Source organism: Papilio machaon, chromosome 26 (genome assembly GCF_912999745.1).
Source record: "Papilio machaon chromosome 26, ilPapMach1.1, whole genome shotgun sequence".
NCBI classification, from domain to species: domain Eukaryota; kingdom Metazoa; phylum Arthropoda; class Insecta; order Lepidoptera; family Papilionidae; genus Papilio; species Papilio machaon.
The window spans coordinates 523,743-537,120 of record NC_060011.1 but is presented as its reverse complement, the minus strand read 5'-3'; the positions used below and the strand labels follow the sequence as shown (position 1 = coordinate 537,120).

General features: G+C 33.3%; 1 protein-coding gene across 1 annotated transcript; it reads left to right on the top strand.

Annotated features, from left to right (window-relative positions):
- Positions 1–211: 211 nt before the first annotated feature.
- LOC106716435 (uridine 5'-monophosphate synthase) lies at positions 212–12,447 on the top strand. The gene is made up of 3 exons (XM_014509954.2): positions 212–373; positions 10,894–11,037; positions 11,799–12,447. Exons 1-3 carry the CDS (start codon positions 362–364, stop codon positions 12,273–12,275), a joined length of 633 nt encoding a protein of 210 aa, XP_014365440.2. The 5' UTR covers positions 212–361; the 3' UTR covers positions 12,276–12,447.
- Positions 12,448–13,378: the final 931 nt, after the last annotated feature.

The window sequence follows — 13,378 nt, the reverse complement described above, 5'->3', positions numbered from 1 at the left end:
CCGGAGATAACGTCAAACATTCATCCATCGATTCAAACATTCTCATTTATAATATTAGTAAAAATAATTAAGATTATTTATCATTCACAATAAATTGTTTCATATATCGTTTATATCTCCCGTAACGTGTGCAGAACTCTTAAAAGTTGGCAACTCCATGGTATCTATCTGACCACTCAGGACACTCCGGTTCTTATTTTACATTATTATTATTGTCTTGTTTACTTTGCTACAGAGCTGACGTACTGTGAAAGGACCAATACGACGTAATATGAACTTAAATAGTGCTGTGTTAAAATAAATTTTCAATTTTTGACAAGTTTTTTGGTGATCAATCCTAAAGTTGCAAGGTCTATGATCAATGTTAGAGAAAGTGAGTTTACTTTTTATTTTTTATCTGTATAACGCAATGGCAATGCAAAGATTTATGTTTGTCATTTTACGTGTGAATTGTTTATTTTATAACCTTAAATTTTATGTAATTTTGTTTGCATACTAACAGATTGCTAATAATTTTCACTAATAATATGAACTAGTGTAATAATACAAATTTCATATAAAGAAATAATTAAACGAATAAAATATAATTTACAATTAAAAACAATACTTAGGTAATGATCAATCGATTCTAAAAATCTGCGTTAGTGATCTTTGTCTAATAATCAAATTAATAAAAAAAGCTAGCTAGTACTGTCTAATCATAATAAGAGTTAATAAAACACGGATTATTAGTGTAATTTCTTATCATGTTTGTAATAAAAACTGGTTGAATGGCAAATCCAAATCTTGAAACTTGATATTGCAGCCAAATGTACTATTATTTTTTTAATCAATATAAGATCACATTATGTAAGATAATTCTGGCAAAATTATCTTAATAAATATATTATTAATGGGTTATTTTTCTTATGAATAATTTATTAAAAACATTAATTGCTTAATAAAATAATGAATAAAACTCCTACAAATTTTCGTGCGTTGAAGCAACTATAGACATCTTTCGAATTTCAAAAATTTCTATTAGTCTATGGATAATTGACAATTGAAATTGACATTATAAGGCCGCGTAAAAATTGTTAAACATTTTAAAGCTTCGACCTTCTAATAAAAATACTTCCTAAGCTTATATAAGTACTAGAAGCTTCTGTGGCTTTCGCTACAGAGCTTCTAGTTTCGCGGCTTTTTTATTACTCCTAATTCAACGATTGTTGTATGCAGTACCTATATTCTAAGTTTCTTGAACATTCCAAAAGCAATTCCTTGTTCTCTGAGAGAACGAGTTTGCATTGATTTTATTCGATCCATTTTTTACATTAATAAATGTGCTTTAAATTATAACGGCTGCCTGACAGCTTATTGAATAAGAATTAGTTTATATTTTTATTTAAAAATACAGTATTTCTAGAAAGATTCTACGAGAGTGATAGGTGATATTTCTCTCTTTCTTTCACACTCATTTTTATATTTTACATCTCTTTCATGTAACGAAATGTAACTAAATGCGTTCTAAAAAACAAATGTGTTAAAACGTCTGTATTATATTAGATAAAAATACATTTGAAAAAGTAAATACATTTGTAATGAGATTGATTATTCTTACGTAAAACTTATGATTATTTTTCAATACAATGAGCTAGCTTCTCCCGCCACTTATCGTTGGTTTCTAAGACCAAATCTTTGACAAAGCATAGATTAAAACATTTTTATAGATGGACTAGCTGTGCCCGCGACTTCGTCCGCGTGAAATACTATTTTGGGTAGCATTTTTTTTGGGCTAATTATTTTATTTAACCAACGTGCTATGCTTTGATGTATGTAGAAGAACATAGAAAGAGGTGTGCCCGGACCGCGCCAAATGTAGGTCCTGGGTCTCTGCCTACCCCTCTGGGTTACGGGTCGTGAATTATGTTGTTGTTGTGGTTTTTACTTAAACTTATAAAAATGCCAAAAAATATTAAACTTACAAAATATTCACATAAACATCTTCCCATACAAACTTTCATCCCCTATTCCGTTTTGTTACATTGCAACCTTGAAGGTAAAACTTTTACAAATTTCAAATGTCATATTTATTTATATCAAATCAGCAGCCTAAAAAATAAGTTTAAAGCTTCTAACTGTAAAAATGACGATACTTCCATACAAATTTCCACCCTTACTTTCAGCCTCTTATAACCCTTTTTTCGCGTTAAAAAGTAGGTAGGCTTTGTCCTTCCTCAGGCTCTAGAATAAATATTGGTAAGGGTAACATCAAAACATATTAAACAAAACATTCACCAAAACCTTACATATTGCCTAACAAACTTCATCCCCTATTGTTATTTAGCACCCTTAAGAGTAAACTTTTTTCAAATATTGAATATTAATTTCTTTATATCAAATTAGCAGCCACAAAAATAAGTTTCAAGCTTCTAACTGTAAAAAAAGACGATACTTCCATACAATTTTCCACCCCCTCTTTCAACCCCTTACAATCCCCTTTTCGCGTTAAAATGTAGCCTACGTCTTTCCTCAGGCTCTAGACTAAATATTGGCAAGGATAACAGCAAAACATATGAAACAAAACATTCACCAAAACCGAGCATATTGCCAATCAAAATTTCATCCCCTATTGTTATTTAGCACCCTTGGGGGTAAATTTTTTACAAAAATTTTATTTCATATTTATTTATATAGAATTAGCAACCTCAAAATAAGTTTCAAGCTTCCAACTGTTAAAATGACGATATTCCACCCAAAGTTTCACCCCCACGTTCAACCCCTTGCAAACCCTTTTTCGCGTTAAAATGTGCCCTATGTCCTTCCTCAGGCTCTAGACTTAATATTGGTAAGGGTAATAGCAAAACATATTAAAGAAAACATTCAACAAAACCTCACATATTGCCAAACAAAATTTCATCCCCTATTGTTGTTTAGCACCCTTGGGGGTAAAATTTTTCCAAAAATTTAAAGTCATATTTATCTTTATCAAATTAGCCTTGAAAATAAGTTTCAACCTTCTACCTGTAAACATGACGATAATTCCATACAAACTTTCACCCCCACTTTCAACCCCTTACAACCCCTTTTTCGCGTTAAAATGTAGCCTATGTCCATCCTCAGGCTCTAGACTATCTGTGTACAAAATTTCATTTAAATCGGTTCAGTAGTTTTTGCGTGAAAGCGAGACAGACAGACAGACAGACAGACAGACAGACAGACAGACAGACAGACAGAGTTACTTTCGCATTTATAATATTAGTAAGGATTTCTGTCTTAGAAACCAAAGAATAGTCAGCTCGTTATAAAAAATAAAAAGACAACTTAATATGTGCGTGTTATATGGAGTGTAAAAATCAAGCAATTTTGTCGTTACATTGAGTTCGACGTTACAAAGAATATATTATAAAGAGTGCCCGTAACTCCATCCGCGCGGATGTAGTATAAGTAGCCTTACGAGTATGTTCCTTCAGACAGATTATGCCAAATTTCATCGAGATTCATTGAGCCGTACTGGAGTCAACTTCAAACAAACATCCATTCATCTTAAAAAATCGCATTTAAGATATTAGTAAGATATAATAGAGATAGATACCAATGGTAAAACAGTATAGCATCACAAACTGATCCATTAACAAAGGTTAAGAAACCAATAAAATCTTAATAAAAGCTCATTGTTTAGTACATCGAAATATTGGTGGCATGTGTACAACAATTTAAACTTTATCACCGTCACTTTAGAGTCGACTTTCAACTGAATAAATCAGACTACATTCAGGCAGATGGCAACATCGACATAATTATTTGGACTAAAAAAAAAAAGATGATTATCATTAAAAAAAAAAGTTTTAAGCTGATCATTTATGTTATAATAGAGTAGCATATTTTAATAACCTAAAGAAAAAAAAATATTTTTAACAAACCTTTCATAGCTTAACCTTGTTCAATTTAAATTCGACCGATTAATATTTTAACGCACGATTTTAAAAGCCCTTGTACAGGTTTTAATTCAATGTCGTATTATATCATAATATTTTATTTGACCTATTTTGCCTTTATATAATTTGTTAATAGATCTTAAAAAATACAGTACAAACAAAATTTTCGTTTCGAACCTAGAAATCCATGATTTATTCAGTCTTTAGTAAATTAGGCAAAACGTGAAAACAATTGAAATTTAATGCAGACATTTCTATCTGTCATCAAAGCCAGTCGCTCTCCACCTGTTTGTCAAGAACGTAAGAAAAGTTGCTATAATTTTCAAGATGGCGGAGCAAATGACAGTTGACATGTAGTAGTAAAACTGAACTGTCACAATTAAAGCCTCGCATTGACGATTCATAAGACACTAAGAGCGTCGGTGGCTCAGGGGTTTCAGCACTTGACTTGCAATCTGCAGGTCCTGGGTTCGAATCCCGCCATGTACCAATGTGTTTTTCGATTTTCGATTAACATATGTACATTTATCCGACGTTCTTACGGTGAAGGAAAACATCGTGATGCAACCTGCACATATCTGAGAAGAAATTCAATGATATGTGTGAAGTCAACCAACCCGCACTTGGCCAGCGTGGTTGACTATGGCCTAGTCACCCCTAACTTGGGGTAGGCTCCGAGCCCCTCGGTGGGGACATATAGTGAGCTGATGATGATGATGATGATTGACGATTCAACGTTGTGTGTACGGAGCGCGAAACGAGACTCGCGACGCAACCATGGAATATTTTGAAGATTTACGTTACCTTGTGTAAGAAGGACCTTATTCTTCGGAGTTCGAGAGAGATATATAGGTCTATGGACAAACATAAACATTTTTTTTTTAAATATTAAACATCATTGGACAAAACAGAGTGAAATTTTTCAAATCATTAAACATGTTAAGGGTGACTAGGCCATAGTCAACGCTGGCCCAGTGCGGGTTGACTTCACACATATTGAATTTCTTCTCAGATATGTGCAGGTTGCATCACGATGTTTTCCTTCACCGTAAGAACGACGGATAAATGTACATACATATGTAAATCGTAAATCGAAAAACACATTGGTACATGGCGGGATTCGAACCCAGGACCTGTTGATTACAAGTCAAGTACCCCAGAGCCATCGACGCTCATAGTCTTACGAATATTATCATAAAATTATACGCAATAAATAAAGTATCTTTAAAATTTTACATTAATATTGCTTAGTTACATAAAATCAATAAATTACAAAGGTTTCAAAAATAACATATAGGTACGTAAGTATAAATAATTGCCACACTCTAAAATTTAATTTTATCATGGATGTTAGTTGTAAGATAGAGACGGTATTCGTTATTTATAATCACAGATAATATAAAAAAACTTGAGAGGTGTCAAGGGACACCCGGATGGAATGAAGTTCCTTTCAATTAATTAGTGAAGGAACCAATGTTTATTCTATGAATAAAAAACTTAAGTCTTCACAAGAAGTACATTTTATTTCTATGAATTTTCGTTATATATTGTCACGTCGTTGCCATGGTGAAGTAGCGCTCATTCGTCGTTAACATACTTACTATAGCAAAAAGTGTGACAACTTTTCGTAAGAATTTTTTCCGTTTAGCCCCCTTTCACAACGCGCGATAAGGAACTTCGTTCCAATACTATACTATGTAGTATAACATTCTCTTTGTATCATTGATATAGTATGTCGGGTGTAATGTTTTTTTTCTTAATTTATAACCTTCAAAAAGTGAGTATACCATTTCCTTAAAGGCCAGTAACGCATCTGCAGTTCCTCTAGTGTTGCGGATGTCTATGGGCATCGATGATCAACTTGGTGTTCCCGCCGCTTGTTTGCCTCTTTCTCTTATAAAAAAAAAACTAGTTAAACATCAAAAAGTGACTTATATCATTTGTCAGTCAAATTATTTTAATTATTAAATAAGATTACAATGGTGAAATAATCTTACTAAATAAATGCGAATGTTTAGATGGATGGATGTTTGAAGATTAGATTTTTTTATATTTCCCTCGGACGGAGTCGCAGACGACAGCTAGTTTGAATACATATATTAATTTTATTCAATATACGTATCATGGAAATAACCTTGTTAAATCCCATTAAGGTTTTGTATAGATAAACAATATTTAAATATAACGAGTAACGACCAATAAAATAATAATAAGCCTTTATTAGCTTCATACTTCTTCCAATACATAACCTAAAGATACTTCGAAGCATAAGGCCCTTCGTACACAGGACAACACAAATCGTCGAAACTAAAATTGCGTATTTGCGTCACGAGTATCGCGTTGCGAGCGCTACGTACACAGATGAATCGTCTAAGCGACTCGTCAATTCAGTACAAGCATAGCTAATACATGTCAACTGTATAGATTTGGTCTGCCATCTTGAAAATTACAACGACTTCTTCACAAACAAGTAGCAAGCGATTGGCTTTGGCGAAGACAGATAGAAATGTCGACCTTACATTTTAATTTTTAATACATTTGTTGTTACAAATTTTGTGATGTTAATAATTTTAAAAAACTCGTGTCATGACTTCTTCTGGGTATAAGCTAGACGTTTGTAAATCCGCTTTGAATCGTCAAAAGCTCATATAAACATGAACCGCTGAGCTGCGGCTCATCAATTAAATTGATAGTTCACAGCTCATCGCGTTGAGCCGACGAGCAGTTTGCAGCTCGAAACGCAAAGCATAATTCTATGCAATCCAGCAGGTTGTGTCCGAAACGGCTTTACCTATTTTGTCGGGACTTTACTGGAAGGAAAATGTATATAACTTAGGCCATTTTGAGCCGACTTCAAAAAGAAGGAGGTTATCAATTCGACTGTAGTTTTTTTTATGTGTGTTACCGCGAAACTCCGCCCCTGGTGGTCCGATTTTGATAAAAATTATTTTAATCGAAAGGAAGTACTTGCAGATGAGTTCCATTTTTTTTTTTAATAACTATAAGACTAGTAGATTTTGAATTTAGCTTCAAAATGTGTTGCGAAAATTAGAGACATTTTTGCTTTTAGCGCTAACGTAGGCTAAACTATAGGACCTACATAATGATGTATGGAAGAATTGTGTAGCTCTTTATTTTCATTTCACGCTGTAGAATTTGCAAACAAAAGCTATAGTTCTTAATATCTTCTTTTATGGTTAAATAGTTTATTTATTTACATAATATTGTGTAATATTACAAACCATTAGGCAATATTAATACATATACATGGTCATTGTATAACCATCTATTGATCGTTTATGATCTCTATGGTTATTGGGTGAGTTTTTTTAAGTGACCGTTAATGATAAATTAGTCCGTAATTAATTTAATAGTGCGATTCCACTGTTGAAACACATTTCATAAACTCGTGGTCACTCCCGTAGCCATCCAGCCTTTTCGGCGACTACCCAAGACAAAGGCGGGCTTATAAACAGAGAAAAGTGTTAAATTTTTTTTTCGTTATAAGTAAGACAAATATATATTTCTTTATTTAACGATTGTAATTTGTTTTTAAGAGGATGATTAATGTTTTTCATCCAAGGTTATATAAAGTTTTAGTATAGAGTTGGAATCAACGTTAGTTTTATTGACTACAATAGAAATGAAGTTAAAAGACGTCAAGATATCGAAAAACTATTTCAGATATCTTGACGGCTTTTAACTTCTTTTAAAATCGCTGCGCATGTGTAAGATAATTTGAACCAAGTGTATGACCAGAAATATTTTGTAATTCTCGAGCTTTTCTTTCGTTTTAGCGTAAAAACATACAGATGAATTAAGAACCTCCTCCATTTTTAAGTAGATTAAAAAATAAAGTTTGTCTATAGTTTAGGACAGGGATGGCGAAACAACAGCACAAGATACTAATATTTGGACACAATTATCAACAAATGCACTACGAAAGAAATGTGAAATAGTTATTATAAACTAGCTTTTACTCGCGACTCCGTCCGCGCGGAATAAAAAAAATGCACAGAAGATAAAAAAGTTCCTATGTCCGTCTCCTAGTTCTAAGCTACCTCCCCATCAATTTTCAGCTAAATCAGTTCGACCGATCTTGAGTTATAGATAGTGTAACTAACACGACTTTCTTTTATATATATAGATTTAAAGATGCGGAATTTTCATAAATATTATAAAGTCAAAATTATTTGACGGCATAGAATAGAATAGATTCGAAATAAGGTCCTTGGTCCTTGCTAGTAATGTTTCTTCGTTGAATATGCATTAAAAAATAATTGTTGAAAGTCACGAAACGTATTTTGTATTCATGTAATTGTAACAACTATAATTATTATATCACAAATAATATGGCAGTGACCCATTCTTGTAACAATCTGATAAACATATTTGCAATTTAAATTTAAATAAATTAGATTCAATAATAGAAATATTTTTCATCAAACTAGTTAGATATTAATAAATATTCAACGAACGATATCTGATGGAATGTTTTTTTCAATTATTTTTTTTACATAAATCTCATTTTAAAACTTGATTTGATAAGATTATAGGAAAGTATATCCTAGCAAGCTAATTCATCTCATTTCACGTAATTTTGTATTCCAACATCACTGACCTCTATAAATGGACTGGCTATACGGCCTGGTATTTTGTGCCTATTTGATTTTCGCCACAACGCTGATTGTAGCGGTTTTTAGCGGTGATGTAGATTCAAACTAATCTTATATATAAAATTCTCGTGTCACAATGTTCGTTTCCGTACTCCTCCGACACGGCTTGACCGATTCTCATGAAATTTTGTGAGCATATTCAGTAGGTCTGAGAATCCGCCAACATCTATTTTTCATAACCCACCCCCCATTAAGTTTTTTTTTAACAGCGCGCGGACGGAGTCGCGGGCGACAGCTAGTCTTATATATAAAATTCTCGTGTCACAATGTTCGTTCCCGTACTCCTCCGAAACGGCTTGACCGATTCTCATTAAATTTTGTGAGCATATTCAGTAGGTCTGAGAATTGGCCAACATCTATTTTTCATACCGCTGTTAAGTTTTTTTTTAACTGCGCGGACGGAGTCGCGGGCGACAGCTAGTAATATTATAGATAGAATTAACTGTTACATAACATAATCAGGCGCGGTAAAATCGTAATAAAAGCAGACATTTCCAAGAAAATAACCTATCCATTTATAGAGGTTAGTGTCCAGTAACCATGACAATTTTTTCGTTTATTTTTGAGGTTATTTTATGGCGACATAAAAAAATCAAACGTCAAAGTGACGTAACGGAATGCGCGCGAAATTCAATTCAAATGTATAGAAAAACATATCTGGGAATAACAAATGACATATCATTCCGTTTTTGAAATTATTTTCCCTTTCCCCTTTCCCTTGTTAGCATTTTCATTATTTTCCCTTCTCTATTTCCATTTTGGGCATCTTACCTTTCCTAGTTAAGGATTATATTTTGTTGTGAAATAAATAAATATTAAGAAAACTAGTCACGATATAAGGAATTCGAGGTCATTAAATTAAACAAGAAAACGGTCGTATCTACATATATGAGTGTTTCGGTAAAAAACGCTGGTTTTATTTATTTATGTTCTGTTTCGGAAACCAGTTCAAGAGACAGGATTAAACTGAACGACTGAACATGTTATTGTACAGTTTGATTATATGTTTGACTAGCTGTTGCCTACAAATTCGTCTGCGTATAATACTGTCTTCGGTTAGCATTTTCATTATTTAAGCTAATTTTTTTAACTTAAACTTTTAAAAAAATTACAATAAAACTAATATATTATACATTTATAACTTCAAACTTTCGTGGTTTTTACTAATATAATGTTCGTAAGAAACGGGATTCTTACCACGATTAGGCTGTTTGAGCTCCCGATATTTCGGCACAGTTGCATGCGCCATGTTCACGGGTTGACACAACCTTTATACATTATATTATACATTTATATCAATTTAAGCCTAAAAAAGAAGTTTTCAATCTTCTAGCTGCAATATTAACATTTCCATACAACTTTTCATCCCCTTCACAACCCCTTTTCGCATTAAAAAGTTGGCAATGTCCTTTCTCAGGCTCTTGAATATCTCTGTACCAAATTTCATTTAAATCGGTGCAGTTATTTTGGCGTGAAAGCTCGACAGAGACAGAATTACTTTCGCATTTATAATATAAGTAAGGATTAACTAGCCTAAGTTTTTCCCGCATGCATCAACTATCTTCCAGTAAAAGATCCCTCAAAATCGATCCACACGTTTCTAAGATAATCCGGAACAAATGCAGACTTGCAGACAGACAGACAGACAAAAAAATATCGTTATCAACAACGCAAATACATCATGTGTACGTAATAGATTTTTTATGTAACAAACAGACACTTTAATTTTATTATTATATAATAGACTACATACTGTGTTGATATTCAGGTTTGAATTTTTAGAATTATTGGGGATGACGTAACGTTCTCAATTTATATAACGGATAACGATTATTGTGCATTTACAATATAAATAAGTATAATGGTAAAATAATAATTACTAGCAGACACAAGCGTGAAATAAATTTTTCATTTTTTTAGTACATACTATAAACCCAGACAGTAATCTTTGCTCTAAATTTCATTCAGATCCGTTCAGCTGTTTTGGAGTAACGTGGTAATAGGGTTGCCAGTTCGCCAAACCTACTAGCCGAACAGACAAGCCAGTTTGGGTAGAAAGGTCGGACACCCTATATTATTTAGGATTTTGTCTCAGTATTAATAGGTACACTCTCGTTTGGGAAATGTAAAAAGCCTAACAAAAGCCGGAAAACCGTTTATTTTGGCCGGACACGCAATCAAAAAGCCTACCTATGTCCGGCTATATCCGGACACCTGGCAACGCTACGTGGTAACAAATTTGCGTACATCTATCCAAACCATTGCGATCTTTTCAAATATGTACGTTTATATGTCTGCAGATGACAGGGGAGAGTTTGGAGGAGCTCGCAGTGCGGCTGTTCGACGCGGGCGCGGTGCGGCTGGGTGACATTGAGGCCAAGCTTGGCCGCCGCACCCCAATTTACTTTGACCTCAGGGTCATTGTCTCACATCCCAAGCTCATGGTGTGTTCCTCTTGTTATACTAACATCATTCATTCAGTTATCATCACCAGTCCTGATCCCACGAAATTTTATATAAATAGAAATCCACAAGAAGTTTATTTATTTAGGACGACAGTTTTAAAACAAGTACTTTGTACAACAATCCTATACTGTATGATTTTCTTTAAGTGTAATTACTCGTTTCTTGTCTACAATATTATATATATACAGAAACAACTTGTAATTTTGTTGTTAAACCACAATTAATAAATAAAAATAAATCTCGGCTCAGTAATAGCTATTCTAGGAACGTATAGATTGCCATAACTCTCGCCATATTGCGGATAAATATGAAACTAATTCCTTTGCGTACATTAGGAAGTGATGTAATAAAGAACGCGATTGTAGCGTCAGAGGTACTCATTGAATTGACATTGTATTACGTCCTTGAACATTATTGCTTTCTGGGTAACGGTTGTGAGTTGTTCATTATATTAACAAAGATGAAGAAGCTTTTATCTTTTTCTAGGAAATTATAAATAAAATATTCCAATTCGAGATAAACATTGAATCCTTTACAAGGAATATTGCCACGAAAGCGTATAAACAAACCGTTCAGAAATTATGTCGCAATAACTAACAAGTTCAATGATAATTTCTTATTAAGTATTATATTACATTAACCGTTATCTTGATAATTCCTGTCACAAATCATCAAAGGGCATAGGTCGATGCATATTATTTTATTGCCCACTAATTAATGTACCTACTGATAATTTCAGATGGCGATATGTAGACAATTACAGAATTTAGCGAAGGAAATACCTCACGATATACTTTGTGGTGTGCCATATGCAGCTTTGCCGTTCGCAGCTGTCATGTCAGTTAATACAAATACACCAATGATTATGAAGAGAAAGGAAACAAAATTATATGCAACTAAAAAAATCTTAGAAGGAGTGTTCGAGAAAGATCAGAAATGTTTAATCGTCGAGGACGTAGTGACATCTGGTGGCAGTTTATTGGAAGCAGTAACAACTATTCGCGCCGAAGGTTTACAAGTTTCACACGCTGTAGTAGTTCTCGATAGGGAACAAGGTGGCGCTAGTGTGTTAAAAGCAAATGGCGTCCAAGTAAAGTCTGTGTACACGATGACTAATTTAGTGAAAATATTAAGGAACGCTGGACGAATAAGCGATGAAACGGCCGAAATAGTATCTGATCACATCAAGGAATGCCAATTCGGTTACTCGGTTTAGATTTATGGTAAAAGTCGAAACTGGATTAAGAAATTGAAGAACATTCACGATTTAATGCTTTTTTTCTATTTTCATCACTTACTTAGATCTGAAATAAGCTCTCATTTATACATTTGTTGGTATTGTACTTATTTAATTTTATTAATTAATAAACTATGCGAAGGACTATTTATAATTTACTAGCTTTTACCCGCGACTCCGTCCGCGCGGAATAAAAAAAAATAGAAAACGGGGTAAAAATTATCCTATGTCCTATTCCTGGTTCTAAGCTACCTGCCCATCAATTTTCAGTCAAATCGATTCAGCCGTTCTTGAGTTATAAATGGTGTAACTAACACAACTTTCTTTTATATATATAGATTCAAATTTACCTATACATCACAACTAGCTGTCGCCCGCGACTGCGTCAGCGTGGAATTAAAAGAATAATTAGTTTATGTGTTCTTCCAGACTATGTTCTACATCTGTGCCAATTTTCATCAAGATCCGTTGAGCCGTTTCGAAGATACCTTCTAAGAAACATCCATCCATCTAAACTTTCGCATTTATAATATTAGTAAGAAATACGATTAATATGCTTTTCTTTTAAATTGCAATAAATGTACAGATCAAATGTGTTTTATTTCTTCTCCGTAACAGAAATTATGTGTTTTGACAATGGATTTGGCAAATCAAAAAGCTTAACTAAAATCAGCACCTCCCTAAACGAAAGGTGTGGTGTGATATTAAAATTATAATTTTTAAAATTAAATGCTATTGCACGTTATGTTGGTAACTTTCTATGTAAATTATTTAATACAATTTATACTTGGCTTTTTATTTCTAAGCATGACTAAGGGCAACGACCGCATCTCTCACTTCTATAACACATTTTATAGTTTTAATGGCGCTACAATATCCAGCAAGTTAGAACGTTTGCGTAGGCGGCAAAATTCAAGATGGCGGATGGCATAGAAATCTCAGGATTCCTGCAACCATATTAATATTATGCCAATAAACCATTACGTTATTTTCGTGATAATGAAAATCGCGTTTAAAGCTATTTTTTTACTTTTTGTGACATTTATATGAACGAGACAATACAAATTCCTTTGTTTTTGTGC